Source organism: Equus caballus, chromosome 16, assembly GCF_041296265.1.
Source record: "Equus caballus isolate H_3958 breed thoroughbred chromosome 16, TB-T2T, whole genome shotgun sequence".
NCBI classification, from domain to species: Eukaryota; Metazoa; Chordata; class Mammalia; order Perissodactyla; family Equidae; genus Equus; species Equus caballus.
Genome location: NC_091699.1, coordinates 36,890,967 through 36,906,864, shown reverse-complemented (window position 1 = coordinate 36,906,864; position 15,898 = coordinate 36,890,967). Strand labels below are relative to the sequence as shown.

The window sequence follows — 15,898 nt, the reverse complement described above, 5'->3', positions numbered from 1 at the left end:
TTTTGTGTGATTACTTGATTTATATCAGTCTTCCCCATTAAGCTCTCTGATATCAGGGTCCATGTTTGATTTTGCTCACTGTTGTGTACCCACCATCTTGCAAAGTGCCTGACCCACAGGAGGCACTCAAATATTTGTTGAATGCATGAATGGTTTAATGTCTACATACAATAACACTAGGGAAAAGCTCTTCTGACAGTGCTGTTGTACAGTTGTCATGGAGTGAATGACAATAGTAACAGTTGGCAAGTGATTGTTGCTTAGAAAGGGCCAACATACAACAGGAGACCAGAGTATGTGTGGCTGTATGCACAGCACCCAGGACCAAGCACTCCACTTGGAAGGGGAACCCAATCCTTCTGCAGCCCCAACATCTACTTTAACATCTAGGAAAATGCCCAAAAGGTCAGTGGCACTTGGCTCTCCTTTATTGAATTTCACTTAAGCTTGCGGGTGTATTTCCAAAGAATTCATGTCAACAAAATGATAGCCAAGATACTGCAAGTTTGGTGCCTGTTACACATCCCAATCCAGCTATAAATTGAGTTGGAAAAACAAAGAGAAAAAATTTGCAGCTTTGATTGCAAACTGAAAAGATGATACAATTAACACAAATATCTTTGTCTCTTGAAAAACATTTGTAAATCAAAATTGGTAATGATTTTAACTGCATAACATATTCTTTCAAATTATCCATGACAGAGGGAAGTTGTTTCATATCATTCAAATGTGTAAAATTATGGGTAATAAATGAACACTATTATTTCTTGTGTAATTTCATTTAGGGGACATACTTTAGTTAAAAATCTTTCTTGAACATTTAACAAGTGCTGTGTACTCTGCTAGACGGGGGGTGGAAGATATGGAGATAAAACTATATAGCTCTTGCTCTCAGGGGCCTCACAGGCTAGAGAAGGAAATCATGGCAATAGAAAATAACACAGGCCACGTTGCAAGTGCATGTTATGCAAAGTGAAAAGATGGCACATCCTTTACTTTATGAAGGAGATAATAATGGTGCAAAGTTTTTATAAAATCAAGAATAGCTCACCAAGAAGACCATAAAAGCTCCAAGATATCATGGAATCCAGCTTCCTAATTTTACACATTAGAAAAATGAGGTCCCCAAAGGTGATGATCTCTTGATTAGTTAGTGCCAGAACCAGATCTTGAATCCAAAAGTTTCCTTTAAGGAGTTGTCAAAGATACAACCAAGGTCTATCGTTCTTATTGGCTTTCCTAAAAACCACTCCAGCCATTAGGGGTTGAAATATCAAGCAAACTCTGGTTTGCTGTTTGTAAGGGAGCAAGATTCATCTTCCTGCCTCCCATCTGGCCCCTTTCTGATCTCCTTTTGAAATATCAGGTGAAATAACTTCCCCAAATGCAATTTTGATCACGTCATTCCTTCCCTTCCCATTACTCTTAGGAGAACAACCTGAGTCCTTCATAAGGCCCAGCATGCTCTGGGCCCTACCCTTGATTGCAGCCTCACATTCCACCACTATCTCCTTCCTTCTCCAGGTCCAGCCACAAGTACCCCCTTTGGTTCTTTCATCATACCATGCTTTCTCCCACTTCTGGCCCTCAGCACACCCTCTTCCCTCTGCTTGGAACACTCTTCCTCATTCCTTACCTACTAATTCATTAGGCTCAGCTAAAATGCCATTACCCTGACCTGCAGACTGGTTTGTCCTTCCCTGCCCTCCGCATGTGCTCTGCCATTACTCTTTATTGAATTACTTGTTTAAAATCTGTCTTTTGCACTAGACTCTAAGCCCCAAGAGTGCAGGAACATGTCTCTATCATTCACTGATGCATCCCCACCCCCCAGCACAGTACCCAGATTCTCAGGTAGGCTAAGCTGCCGGAACAAAGAAACTTCAAATCCTCAGAGTTTTGCAGGACAAGAAGTTATTTTTTACTTTTCATGTGATAGTTCAGAGTGGAGATTCCAAGTCTGTGGCAGTTTTACTTCATGCAGCCATGTAGGGACGCAGGCTGGTGTGGCTTGTGGCTTCAACATGTGGCTTCAAAAGTATCCCCAATAATTTCTATGCTAGTCGGCTGGAAATGGGAAAGAGCACAGAAGAGCTTACATGGAAGGCAATCCATCCTCTACGCCTTCTCCATTGGAGGGAATTTAGTCACATGGCCACATAAGTGCAAGAAAGACTAAGACAGGTGGGCTAGCTGGCCAGCCAAGGTCAAGCATTAGCTTACTATGTGGCCAGGGGAGAAAGGCTTTTGAAAGACAGATTGCTGCTCCACCAGAATGCTAAGTGAATGTTTACTGAAAATAAGTTAATCTTCAAATCATTGTATTGCTCTACTTTAGATGCTGATATCAACACCCAAACTCCCAGAATCATTATGTTTCTTTCATTTTGTTGGCAGCATTTCAATATCCAAACAACTGGCTTCAATAAAAGGTAAGGCATGGATGAATGAGATGTGTGTGTTTCTCCTCTACCATGACAGCACGCCATGAGTTAAAAATAACACGACATCAGAGAGTGCCAGAGATGTAAGGGAACTTGTGGATACATTATCCAACATTCATGGTGTTCTTTTTAAAGATTTGGGAACTAAGGTCCTGTGATCGGAATTAGCTCCCCCAAACTTAGACAGCCCATTAAAGCCTGCGTGAAGATGAGAGCATGAATCCCCTGACTCCTAATTCAGTGTTCTTCCCACCGTGCTCAGTTGCTTCTCCATGGGCGGCATCCTCAGTGTGTCCAGAGCAAGACCGTCAGTATCTGACTCATGACGGCTCGGTGGAACTCAGGATGCAATCAGCCCCCAACTGCCTGTGTTGATTGAGTAAAACCACAGTGTGGCCAACTCCCAAAATGTGCATATTTCCCTCAGAATTCAATTTTATAAGTAAAATAGCTTTGGAGCTAACAATTTTGCCATGGAAAAATAGTATAAGAAAAAAAGACACTCATATACTTAAGTCATTATCTTATTCTAAACTGTGTGGCTTAAAATGTTTACAGAGCAACGAGCACAGCTGGACATGACTATATGAACTATATTGTTGTTCCTCCCAGATGGCTGGCCAATGTCTCCAAAGGAGACTCTTTATGTTTTTATTTAAATAAATCTTCATCTTGATGAAAATATTATTTTTACACTATCACAACACAAAAGACCCATGGTTTCTGTTTTTACAATTTCAGGTACTTTTTTTTTTTTTTTGAAGATCTTATTTTTTTTCCTTTTTCTCCCCAAAGTCCCCCAGTACATAGTTGTATATTTTAGTTGTGAGTCCTTCTAGTTGTGACATGTGGGACACTGCCTCAGCGTAGTTTGATGAGCAGTGCCATGTCCACGCCCAGGATCGGAACCAACGAAACACTGGGCCACTGAAGCAGAGCGCACGAACTTAACCACTCGGCCACAGGGTCAGCCCCAATTTCAGGTACTTTTGACAATTGTCCATGACAGCATCATGTCCATGACATGATAAATATCCGTGACATTTCTAATACAACTTCCCCTGGGAAGTTGAGAAGAATTGTAACTCTCTATAACCCTCACCCCCCAACACACACACACACACACACACACACAAATACAAACCATTCTTAGCACCAGACTTCTTACATTGGGCCATTAGGCCACATTTATTCCCAGTCCTTAAGTAAACATAGGATAAACATAGCTTATCTTCCCAGAATCTGTTTTATTCAATGGTATAGTAATTTTAAATGTTATTCACTGAAATCAGACATGGGTAGATCATGGAACAGAAGTCAATATGAACATATATTTTCTCTCCTGGCTAATTGGCCTTATGCCCTTGATCTCCTGAGGGGAAGAAATGAGGGATGAGTACATATTTGCCTCTAGCATCCTAAGTAGTTTTATAGTGGAAAAGTTTGAGAAGTACTAGTGTATTGGGGAAACTATTGATCTAGCGAGAAAAGAACAGAGACCTAGCGTTTAGTTCTGCTGCATACTACTCATGTGAACTTGGACAAACCACTTCTCTCCCATAGGTCTCCATCTGCAAAAATAACTAATATTAGCAAAAATTCTAAAAGGAGATGATTCTGACACCTTGCTATACTGAGAGTTGTGTTTCTATCACACTGAAGTGTGAGGAACTCACTAGATCAATGCTTAATGTTTAGTGTTCCATGTTCCAGGGCAGGTGAGGAGAAACAGGCAAAGAATTGTTCTGAAGTTCAAGTCAGCCCAGTTCAACACACATATACTAAGGCCTACAACACGCCAGGGCCTGGGAATCAATGCAAAGATGGATAAGATGCAGTAACTGCCCTCAGGGAACCGACAGTCTAGAATCTCACTGTCCAACGGTAGCTACCAGCCATGTGTAGACATTGAATACTTGAAGTGTGACCAGTTTAAGTTGAAATGTGCTGTAAGTGTAAAATACATGGCAGATTTAAGAGCCACTTATATATCTCAACAATTTGTTTATATTGATCACATGTTGAAATGATAATATTTTTGATATATTGGGTTAAATAAAATATGTTATTAAAAATAATTTTATCTGTTTCTTTCTATGTTTTTAATGTGACTACTAAAAAGTTTTAAGTTATAATTATGGCTACATTTATTATTACATTTCTTTTGCACTGCACTAATCTAGGAGGTAATTTAGACAAACAGAGTACTTCGGTGGGAGGGTTATGATAAGTTTACGTTGAGGGAAGCGGTAAGGCACAAAGGAGGCATGTGTAGCTCCACCTGTGGATTTGGGAAAGAGTCCTGCAAAACACACTGCCTGAAAAACAACATCTAGAGGCAGTGCTTCAGGGTGAGGGATCAGACTGACTGTGTGAGCTTGAGCAAGCTACTTGACCTTTCTGTGCCTCAGTTTCCTCACCTATAAAGTGGGGGTGATACCAGGACCCAGCTAAGAGGGCTGATATAAGAATTAAATGAGTTGAATCATGTGCATCCCCTGGAGGAGTGGCTGGCATACAGATTATGAGCTCCATAATTGTTCATTACTATTGTCCCCCCGAACGCAAGCTCCGGGAAATCAAGGATTGTTCTCTTCATAGTGCTCACTGCTCTACCCCCCGAAGTAGGACAGGGTATGGTCCTGTCCTATTTATTGTCCAATAAATACTTGCCAATAAATACGTGTTAGGAGAATAGAATATGTGAGGAACAAACCACAGTTTAGTATTATTAAAGTGTAAAAAGTAAGGTAGGAAATAGCAAGAGAGGTCAACATGAAGTGCCTGGTTTAACACCCTCTCCAACACCCCTACTCCAGAGGCAGGAGAGCCGATAAAAGACACCGAAAGAAAAACATCAATCCTTTGCATTTTTAATAGCACTTAGCCCTTTACAATACGCTTTCACAGATTTGCTCACAACTCCATGAGGCAGACAGGGCAGGAATTAGGAGGCCACATGCTGGGTTTATTAATGGAAGAACCCAACCATAAAAACAGGAAACCGAAACGCCTCGCAAAGGATCGTTAGTGTTGGTAGGATAACCGGAGCTCCTTGTTAACTTTTATTTTTAATATTTTCTAGTTCTGTTTTTACCATAAGCATATCCTATTTTACAGTCAGGAAAAAAAGGTATGCTGTGTTTAAAAGAATGGAGGAGAAGGAAGAGAAGTTGGCTAGGCCAGATGGAGTCCCCATCTAGAGTGCAGGCAGACCTGAACTTCATCGGAGGGTTGGGAAATGTCTGGGTTCCACAGCCTCCGTGAGAGATAGTTCAAAGCGGCAGGTCTTTCTATAGGTTTTGAAGTCAGACAGACTTTCAGATCTTTCTTCTGCCACTTCTGAGCAGTGTGAATTTAAAATTCTTAATCTCTCATTGTGTAAATTTCCAATATGTAAAATTGAGACACAAATAGTACCTGTCTGTGTAGATTTTACTAAGCATTAAATTAGATTATATTTGAAAGGCACCTGGCACACAGTGAACAAGGAAGGTGTCTGTCATTATTTGCAAGCTCATTCACACCTTGGAAATCCACCCCTTCCTCTTGCCAGAAGGGCACAGCCAGGAGAGCAAGAGGATACTATTCCCCATGAAAAGTCTCAGAGCAGTAGAACAGCTCATACTAAAACCCTCCCTAATTACTCTTGGTTATTAATTAATAAGTCAACTGGTCAAAATTACAGAGGGAATATTTATCTCTTAAGGAATTAAGGAATTTCCTCTAAGCAATTTGCTTCTTAAAGACAGGACTATTTAGAAACAGAGTTTATTCTTCAGTCACTTAAATTCAACATACCACCGTTTAAAAGAGAAGCAGTGCCCCTCCAACTTCAAACACACATACCCCGGAAAGGCAGACCACCAGCTAAAAGAAATATGCGCATCTCCTTGTATTTTGATGAGCAGGGAAATGTTGGGTAACTGAGGAGAATCCCAATTCTGAATATGGGTTTCCTGGATACGGCAGAGGTGACGGGAAGAGGTGACTAGAGATACAGGGGAGGGCAAGAGCTAAAAACAGAATCCAATTCTCCAAGGCTGGAGCTCTAGGCTAGACAGAGGGGCAGCCAGTGGACAAGCAGACAGGATTAGGAAACGTAAGGCACAAGCCATAAGCCAGGTGAGACTGAGGATCAGAAATCAGGTTAGAAATCAAGGACTAAGACGTTGAGGACACCAGTTTTGCAGACATTCATTCAACAAATATTTGTGACGCACCTACTATGTGCCAGGCACCATGCTAAGTGCCGAAGATTCCAAGACAGACAAAAAATCCCTGTCTTCACGAGGCTTATGTTTCCAACACAGATTCAAATTTAAGCTCTGCCACTTCCTAGTAGTGTGTGCTCAGCAAGATTATATCCTTTGTTCATCTATAAAATGGTATAACGATGGAGAAACACTGTGTTCACAGATTCGAAGAGTGAATATAGTAAAGATATCAGTTCTCCCCAAATTTCTCTCTAGGTTTAATGCAATTCCTATCTCAATTCAAGCTTTTTGAAAACCGACAAGCTTATTCTAAACTTTATATGGAAAGGGAAAGGCCCTAGAATAGCCAAAATAATTGTGAAAAAGAAGAAAGTAGGAGGAATCACTCTCCCCAATGATAAGCCTAAAGGAATCACACCCGTGCAGTGTTCACAGAGGGAAAGACACACAGACGAATGGGACAGAATAGAGTCCTGGAAACTGACCTTCACAAATACGCCCAACTGATTTTTGACAAAGATGCAAAAGTAATTCAGGGGCCGGCCCCGTGGCTGAGTGGTTAAGTTTGCGTGCTCTGCCTTGGTGGCCCAGGGTTTTGCCAGTTCGAATCCTGGGCGCAGACATGGCACCGCTCATCAAGCCATGCTGAGGTGGCATCCCCCATGCCACAACTAGAAGGACCCACAACTAAAAATACACAACTATGTACCCGAGGGCTTTGGGAGAAAAATAAAAAAAAAAATTTTTTTAAAGTAATTCAGTGAAGGGAAAATTGTGCTTTCAATAATTGATGCTAGAGCAATTGGTCATCCCCAAGTTAAAAAAGATAAACTTCAACCGAAGTCTCAAATCTTACACAAAAATTAGCTGAAAATGGATCGTGGATTTAAATGTAGAAGATAAAATTATAAAACTTTCTATTTTACATAGGACAAATCTTTCATAAGAGGAAAAATTGGTGAATTGGACTTTATAAAACTTCAAAACTTTTCCTCCACAAAAGACCCCATTGACAGAATAAAAAGACAATTTACATTCTGAGAGAAAATATTGGCAAATCACATGTCCTACAAAGGGTTTGTATCTCAAATAGATATGGAACTCTCAAGGCTCAAAGTTTTTTGAAAAAAATGAATGCCTTCTCTCTCCACCTTAAAGAAAACCTTGATTCTTTTCCTGACCTACGAGCCTTGTGTGATCTAGCCCTGCCCACCTTTCTTAATCAAACACCCTTCCAGCTTCTAGACTCCAGCCACAATTGTTTCCTTTCTGCTCCTCTAACATGCCAGACTCCAGATCTGAGCCCTTATATACTGCTCCCTGAGCTTGGAAGACTGAGCACATCACTAATCGCAGCCTGATCCCCTTCCCTTTTACACAGCAGGCTCCTTCTCATGCTATGGACCTTAGCTTAAATATTAATCTACTCACGGGAACCTCCAAGCCCACCTAGCTAAGTAGTTTTCCTCCCAGACCCACTCTATAATTTTCTGTTTCTTTCTGTCTCTGCACCTTGCCTCATACATCACAAGTTAAAAAATAGTCATGCTCTGCATAACATTTCAGTCAACAATGGACCTCATATACAAGAGTGGTCCCATAAGACGAGTACCATTTGGCCTCGGTTGTAGTAGGCTATACCATCTAGGTTTGTGTAAGTGCACTGGATGATGTTCACACAACCACAAAATTGCCTAATGACACATTTCTCAGACCACGTCCCCGTTAAGTGACACACAGCTGAATGCGTTTCGTACATATATATGGAGAAATAAATCATCATGAAATATGTATAAAACGAATATATATCTATACATACATATCCTCTTGATTATTATTTATTACTCCACTAGACTGTAGGATAAATGAGGGCAAAGGCCACACCTTCTGTCACCTCTGTGTCCTGGGCCCCTTAGGAGAGTACTGGGAACATAAAAGTCACATTGTTCTGACTGATCCTCATGATCGTTGAACATTATCTGGGCTGAAAGCTTTGGGATTTGGGATTTTCTTTTCTTCTTATTCACTCATTCAGCAGCATTTACTGTCACCTAGTATGTAGTGGACATTTGTGCCCATCACTGGGAATATAGTGATAAAAAAGGCAGGTGTGATCCCTGGCCTTGCGGAGTTTGCAGCCCAGATGGGGAGAAAGCTTGTTAGACATGCAGGGACTGTAAAGTGTGAGCAATTCGATCATAGGGGATGGACTGGAGCCTAAGGAACAAAGACCATAAGACTTGTCTTCACTGTGCCGTTCTGTGTCCACTGGGTGCTACCCTCTAGAAAGGAGTGAGTTAGCACCACCTTTTCATAGAGTTTAAACTAGGAAAACCAGCTGGGAAATCACTGTGTTTGAGGCCATGGGGCAAAAAGATGCCTTATCTGTGATGATATCAAAGAGCTTGTCTTAGACGTCATTCTCTTTTATCACACTGGCATGAGGTGATGCTCTGTCTAACATAGAATAGAAACTCCAGAAGAACAGCACTCTCTCTTGTTCAGTGAGGTGTCCTGAGTGCCAGAGACCAAGCCTAACACATAGTAGGTGCTCTATTTATATTTGTTGAATAACTGAATGAAATTACAGATCAGGAAACCAAGACTTAGAGAGGTGAGGTGTTTTCCCAAGGTCACATGGCAAGCGGGTGGTAAATCTAATCCTAATTCTACTAATCCTAATTGCTCCTGAAGGAACTTTTGTCCTCCATCGTTTAAAGATTCAGGATCAGACACCCCCACTTCCCACTCCAAGATAGGGGCCAAAGAGCCCAAAGACAGGGCTACACTGATATGCACTTTCCACCCTATTCCTCATAGCTCCCTTGAAAGATATAGCCCCATAATCTAGGGAAAGATTATTTCTAATCTACGCTACATTGTTGTGCATTTCTTCTCTCACAGCTCTGGGGAAGGGCTCGGACTTGGAAAAAGCCATCGCCACTGCAGCTCTGATTTTCAGAAACTCTTCTGATCCTGATGGTAAACTTGGAAAACCTACTGCCAAAAATCTGCTGCAAACCCAATTTAGGAACTTCACAGAGGTAAGAGAATTAACAGACATGAAAAAACAGAAGTCACGCCATAATGGCTGAGCTCAAGGACCAACAACTCCAGTTCAATGGTCCCATCACAATGTTTCATTCAACAAATGCTTATTGAGCACCTACCATATACCAAGGAGTGAGCTGAGCACTGGGTTAATGCAATGAACAAGCAGAGTAGAGATGTGCTAAAAAAGTAATTAGAAATATTCAAAGGACCTTGAAAGAGTAGAACATGTAGCAAAAGAGTAAACCCGAGGGACCATCTTGGGGTTGTGATCAAAGAAGGGCTCCTCAAAAATTAAGGTATAGCTGAGATCTGAAGAATGAGTAAGAGCTAGCAAGGTAAGGGAGGTGAGAATTATAGCATTCCATGCAGCAAGAACAGCATATGCAATGACTGCAAAGCATGCCAAAGACCTGGGAGGGCCAGTGAGTAGTTCATGAGACTGGAGAAGGAAGTAAGAAGTGGTGGGAGACGAGGCTGGGGAGGTGGAGAGAAGCCAAATCTTAGAGGCATAGCCTGAGGGCAGGAGGAAAGGAGGAATGGTCTCTGTGTCCAGGACTAAGAAGTTACACCAGCTGCAGATCAGACTGGAGTGGGAATGGGGGTGAGACAAAGAAGAAGAGAATGACTGTGGGGAAGTAATCCAAACACAAGACAATGGTGGTTTGGACTAGAGTGGTAAATATGAGAGACATTTGGAAGGTGGAATGAACAGGATCTGACAACTGATTGGCTGTGAGGGTTGAAGGACAGGAGGAACAAATGATACCCCAGTTTCTGACTGTGGGAAGAAATGAGTGGTAACCCCATTCCTAGAGAAAAAAAAGGCCGGAGATTTAGCAGATTGGAGGTGGGATGGGGTGGGGAGAGGTGATGAGTTGTATTAGGATATGTGAATCGTAAGATATCCATGAAACATTCAAGTGGAGAAACTCAGACAGCAGCAGGATATATGAGCTGGGAGGTAGAATAGAGACCTGTGCTCAAAAGATGGAAGTGAGAATCAGCAGTATACAAATGGTCACTGACTTGAAGGGAGTGACCTAAATCACCTAGAGGCATATTTCTCAAACTTCAGTCATCTGAATACCATCTTCAATATTTCTCCCCTATCTGCCTATCACCTGCATTAGAATTTACTTAGAAGTTTTTTCTTCAAGTTAACTCTTTATTTAAATAAATTTATTTTATAAGGACACTTTGTCACTATTCTAAATGTAAATTCAGTGGGTAAAAGTGAAAATTAGTAAAAAAGAAATTAATAGAGAACTACTAATTCTTATTTAATACCTATTCTGCATCACCTAAACCTGCATTACATTCTGTCAGCAGTATGTGTTCCTACTTTGAGAAATACTGGGGCCTAGGGAAAACGAGTAGGAAGAAAAGAAGGCAAAGGCAGAGCCTAAGCCACCAGTATTTCTTGGTAGGTAGAGCAAGAGAAACCTTGCAACAGTCTCTAAGGTCCTATGTGTGTCCTGAGATATTAAAAAGATAAGTATTATAATTTCATTAAAATATAAATATATATGGTTTTAGCATACTACAGTTATATAAAGTGTCCTCCACTGGGGGAATCTGGGACAGAAGGACAACTTCCTGTGAATCTATGATTATTTCAAAAGAGTGTGTGAAATCAATTTGTTCGTTTTGTGTTTTGTTCTTTCAGATTCCATAAATAAGTGATTTTTTAAAAAGCCAATGTCATAGAAACAGGATATAGAGTGGTGGTTGCCAGGGGCTGAGGGAAGGGGAAAGTGTGGGATGTAGGTCAAAGGGTAAAAATTTTCAATTATAAGAAGAAGAAGTTCTAAGGGTCTAATGTACAGCACGGTGACTATGGTTAATTACACAGTATTGTATACTTGAAAGTTGCTCAGATTAGACCTTAAGCATTCTCGTCACACACACACAAGTTAACTACGTGAGGTGATGAATGTGTTAATTATCTTGATCTTGGTAATCATTCCACAATGTATAAGTGTATCAAACCATCACATTGTGCACTTTAAATATATACAATTATATTTATCAGTTACTGCTCAGTAAGGTTTAAATACAAGAGTGTGTGTGAGAGAGAGACAGGAAGAGAGAGTCTACGGGGTGATACACAAAAAAATGTCTAGAAAGAAAAGTTGATAATAGTTAGCTATCTTTGGGTAACGGAGTACAGAGTTATTTTTACATTCTCCTTATGAAAAATATTTTTTCTAAATATTCAATATTAAACATGCATTTTTTTATATATATACTTTTGGAGGGGGGGAGGTGAGGGAGAGAGGCCCTGAGCTAACATCTGTTGCCAATCTTCCTCCTTTTCTCTTCCCAAAGCCCCAGTACATAGTTGCACATCTTAGTTAGGTCCTTCTAGTTCTTCTTTGTGGGACGCCGCCTCAGCATGGTTTGATGAGCAGTGCCACGTCTGTGTCCAGGATCCAAACCAGCAAACCCCAGGGCACCAAAGCAGAGCACACAAACTTAACCACTTGGCCATGGGGCCAGCCCCCTAAACATGTATTATTTTTGAGCTAAATATTTTTTAAGAACAGCTATTTTTCTCAGCCAGAATTTGATAAGAGATAAAAAGTTCTGGGGAGTCTCTAAAGAAAGGGTGGGTGAATGAATCCTGTAACATTTGCCTGAATCAGAGGCCAAAAGAAATGACATCCCAGGGAGAAAAAGGACCCCTTCCCTGGTGACCTGGCAAATCCTCAGCAAGCTTTTAACAAGTATGAAAATGAAGACTAGTGGACAGATCCTCTTCACGTAATTCATCATCCCTCTGAGAACACCAGAGGAAAAAAATAAAACCAAAACCATTAGGTAAGACACCATCAGCCTCGTGTCCCTCAGTGTAGGCTAAATCTGAGGAAAGCAACCCATTTCTGGATGACTAGCAGGAGACACACCAACCTCAGTGCAATCCTGCCCTCTGCTCCAGATGAGAGGCACCTCACGCAGAAGCTGTTTTTCAGAGGGCTTGAGGAGACAGCTCGTCCCCAGGCATTCTCAAGATCAATGGTCATAGCTTAACTGAGCAAACATGTAGAATAATGTCAGGATGTTGCCTTGGAGCAACCGTCCCGCTCCATGAGATTCTGTAAGGCAGGTACCGGCACATGAGTCAATGGCAAAAGACAGCAACCCTTCATAACTAACTGGGCTTTCTCCTAAATCCCCAGATGGAGTTCTCCAGTAAACTGAGCTAGACCTTTCGTCTAAGGCCTGGGTTCTGAGGGGAACATATCCTTTCTCATAAGCCTAAACATCATTTTGGGGATCTCAACACTCTATAACCAGTCAGATATAATAAAACTGAGCACCTAAAGGCAATGCTGAGAAGATACAAAAGCAAGATGACTGGTGAGGCCCCAAGAGGACTAGACCTTGGTCAGCTCTGTGTTCTTACAATATGCAGAAAAAAGGGGAGAAGAAAGACCTACAGCCAACCCCACCCTTTGAGCAGTGTGCTATTCCACTAGGAAAGTGCTTCTATCTCTGTCTTGGAATCCGACCCTTTAACACAGCATTCAGCTCTCTTGGAGGGAGGTGAGGGAAAACACTTTCACTCTCAAAGTTAGTGAGATCTTGAGGAGAACCAGCCTTGAGAAACAAGAATGGTCTAAGCCTGTACAAGGAATGTATCATCATTCCTAAAGTGCCTTAGTCATTGCAAGGATAGGTTTTTGCAGCTAGCATATTGATGAGCACTTGAGGTTGAATTACACGTAAACACAGTTCAGTATAACAGGGAATCAAATGACCTAATGTTTTTAACGCCACTTGGGAAGATATTTCACAAGCTGTGGTTGGAAACTGAAAAGCCTCTCCATTTATGTCCTATGCATATGTTTTCCTTCAATCTGTTTATGAGGACTATGAACTTGGTTTTAATTTTTGATCAAGCTAAATGCTGAACAATCTTCCAAAGCATGTATTTTCTTTTAGCATATTTTATTCCATATTTCTGGATAATCTTATTGCTCCATGGGAGACATACTGGATATCTTCCATAAGAAAGAGATTATGTTTTGAAAATCTGAAAACATAATAATATCTGTGTTTGTAGAGAGGTGGGAGAGCCCACTAGCTAAGAGTGTAGGCTCTGGAATGAGGTAGCCAAGGCTATGAATTCAATAAGGTCACTGTGGGGTTCAATGAGATAACCCATTGCTAGAAGCACTGGTAGCAACTTGACTTGTTATTGTTAACAACATGTTTGTTATTGCCTATTACCTGTAAAACCAAGGTGCCACAGTTTTTACTGGCTCTTCTTTATTCTTACAGGGACAAGAAACCAAGCAAAAATACAAAGACCTCCTTTCTGAACTTGATGAGCATACAGAAAATAAGCTTGATTTTGAGGATTTCATGATCTTGCTCTTGAGCATCACCGTAATGTCAGATTTGCTACAAAATATATGGAGTGTAAAGACTACGAAATAAACAGCTTTAAATACGTCATTAGACAAAATAGCAGCAAAAAGTGTTAAACGATTAAAGATTTTTCCATTTTATTTTTAATTAATTGAACATACTGATTGTGCATCTGGAATTGCCTGGAATGGTTCTGATTGCTAATATTCAGATCCAATATAACTCCCAAACTCTGTGCATACTCTTCAGGAATGTTTGAATAATACGGTCTCTGGGTGCATTACAATATGATAGATTTGGTACCGCTGAATATCAGATTGCTTTTCTGAATCAACAATGACTTAGAGTACTTTCCTTATCGTCATTGAGTCACTCATTGATTCATTCGTTCATTAAACAATATTTGTTGAGCATCTACTTGATGGTGCTGCTGAGGATACAGCAATGAACCAGCAGGACAGTCTCTGCCCTGTGACATGCCTGCAGAAGTCCAGCAGAAGAGACGGACATTTAACAATTTATTAATCAATTCATATACAGTATAATGATAATTGTGGTAAGGCCTGCAGGATGCTGAAAGAGCTCTTATCACCTAACCTGGGCTCAAAGGTCAGAGATGCTTTACTGACATTCTGCGAAAGGCAAAACTACAGGGGAAGAAAAACCAGATGAGTGGTTGCCAGGGCTGTGGGTGGGAAGTGGAGCTGTCCACAGATGGTCACCAGGGAACTTTCCGAGGGGATAGAAACGCTCTCTGTCTTGATTGTGGTAGTGGTTACCTGACTGAACACATCTGTCAAACTCCTAGAACTACACACTGAAAAGGGTGAATTTTATTGTATGTAAATTATATCGAAATAAACATGACAAAGCCAAAAAACCCCAATACCCTTGTAATCTCTGACTATGGTTTAACTAACAACTCCTTGATGTTATGCTCTACAAGTGAGCACGTCCCAAGGACTAACACCCACTATGACCACACCTGTATTCCTGAGTTTAAATTACATCTCTCCTTTTCTCCCCAGCCCAATACTTAAGTCTCACACACATATGTTAAGAAAACCCCTTCAAGAGGAAGACCTCCACCCTTGGTCTGGTGAAGTGTTATGTCATCTTGAAAAATTCTAAATCCACCAAGACCTGACTCCTTGGTCCTCCCCACTTTCCAAACCTCAGACATTCTAAATCCAAGAGTTTACATACCATGTAGAGGAAAGCCCCAGACTTTACCCTCTATCACCATATCAACAGGAACTCCATACATTCAATGGGACTCAGACTATGTGTCAGGCAACGTTTTAGGGGTTTTACAATATTAACTCATTTAACCCCCATAACAACCCTGTGAGGTAGGTATGAGTGTTATCATCTTGCAGATGAGGAAACTGAAGCACAGAGGTTTTGATTTTCCCGCAGTCATACCACTGGCAGGTTTGAGAGTTCTCTGCCCTCTCTGTGGGCATTGTTAATTTTGTTTTAATATTAGATTTCATCATGAGCAATAATATTATAATTCAACAAAAATAACTGTGCACATTTCAGGCACCATGCAAGAGAGAGTGGTACCAGCTGGGTCCTGGAGAACCATTTGGCATTCCTCAAATAGAACTCTGTGGGCTGTTCTCCCTCAAGGCCCTTTGTATGCAAGTTGCAAGTAGCTAAATATGGCAACCTTGGTGACCAACAAAAAGGTCAAATTCACACCTTTCGGAGAAGGAAAAAAGAGACCCTGGCCAATGGTGTGATGAGGAATCTTGGAGCCCTTCCAATCCTCTGGGCTTCCAGTAAGAATTTTTGAAAATCTAC

At 41.0% G+C, this 15,898-nt stretch overlaps 1 protein-coding gene across 1 annotated transcript; it reads left to right on the top strand.

The window, feature by feature from the left end:
* The first annotated feature begins 268 nt into the window (after positions 1–268).
* Positions 269–14,975, top strand: SNTN (sentan, cilia apical structure protein). The gene is made up of 4 exons (XM_003363081.4): positions 269–405; positions 2,398–2,432; positions 9,566–9,705; positions 14,000–14,975. Exons 1-4 carry the CDS (start codon positions 296–298, stop codon positions 14,156–14,158), a joined length of 444 nt encoding a protein of 147 aa, XP_003363129.1. The 5' UTR covers positions 269–295; the 3' UTR covers positions 14,159–14,975.
* The last annotated feature ends 923 nt before the right edge of the window (positions 14,976–15,898 follow it).

What these genes read in the sequence shown, in the direction of transcription:
- SNTN (XM_003363081.4), top strand. Translation starts at nt 296, where the DNA reads ATGTGTGGCTGTATGCACAGCACCCAGGACCAAGCACTCCACTTGGAA. An exon ending in TCTAGGAAAATGCCCAAAAG is followed by an intron (nt 406 to 2,397) that starts GTCAGTGGCACT and finishes TTTTGTTGGCAG; the next exon opens with CATTTCAATATCCAAACAAC. An exon ending in ACAACTGGCTTCAATAAAAG is followed by an intron (nt 2,433 to 9,565) that starts GTAAGGCATGGA and finishes CTTCTCTCACAG; the next exon opens with CTCTGGGGAAGGGCTCGGAC.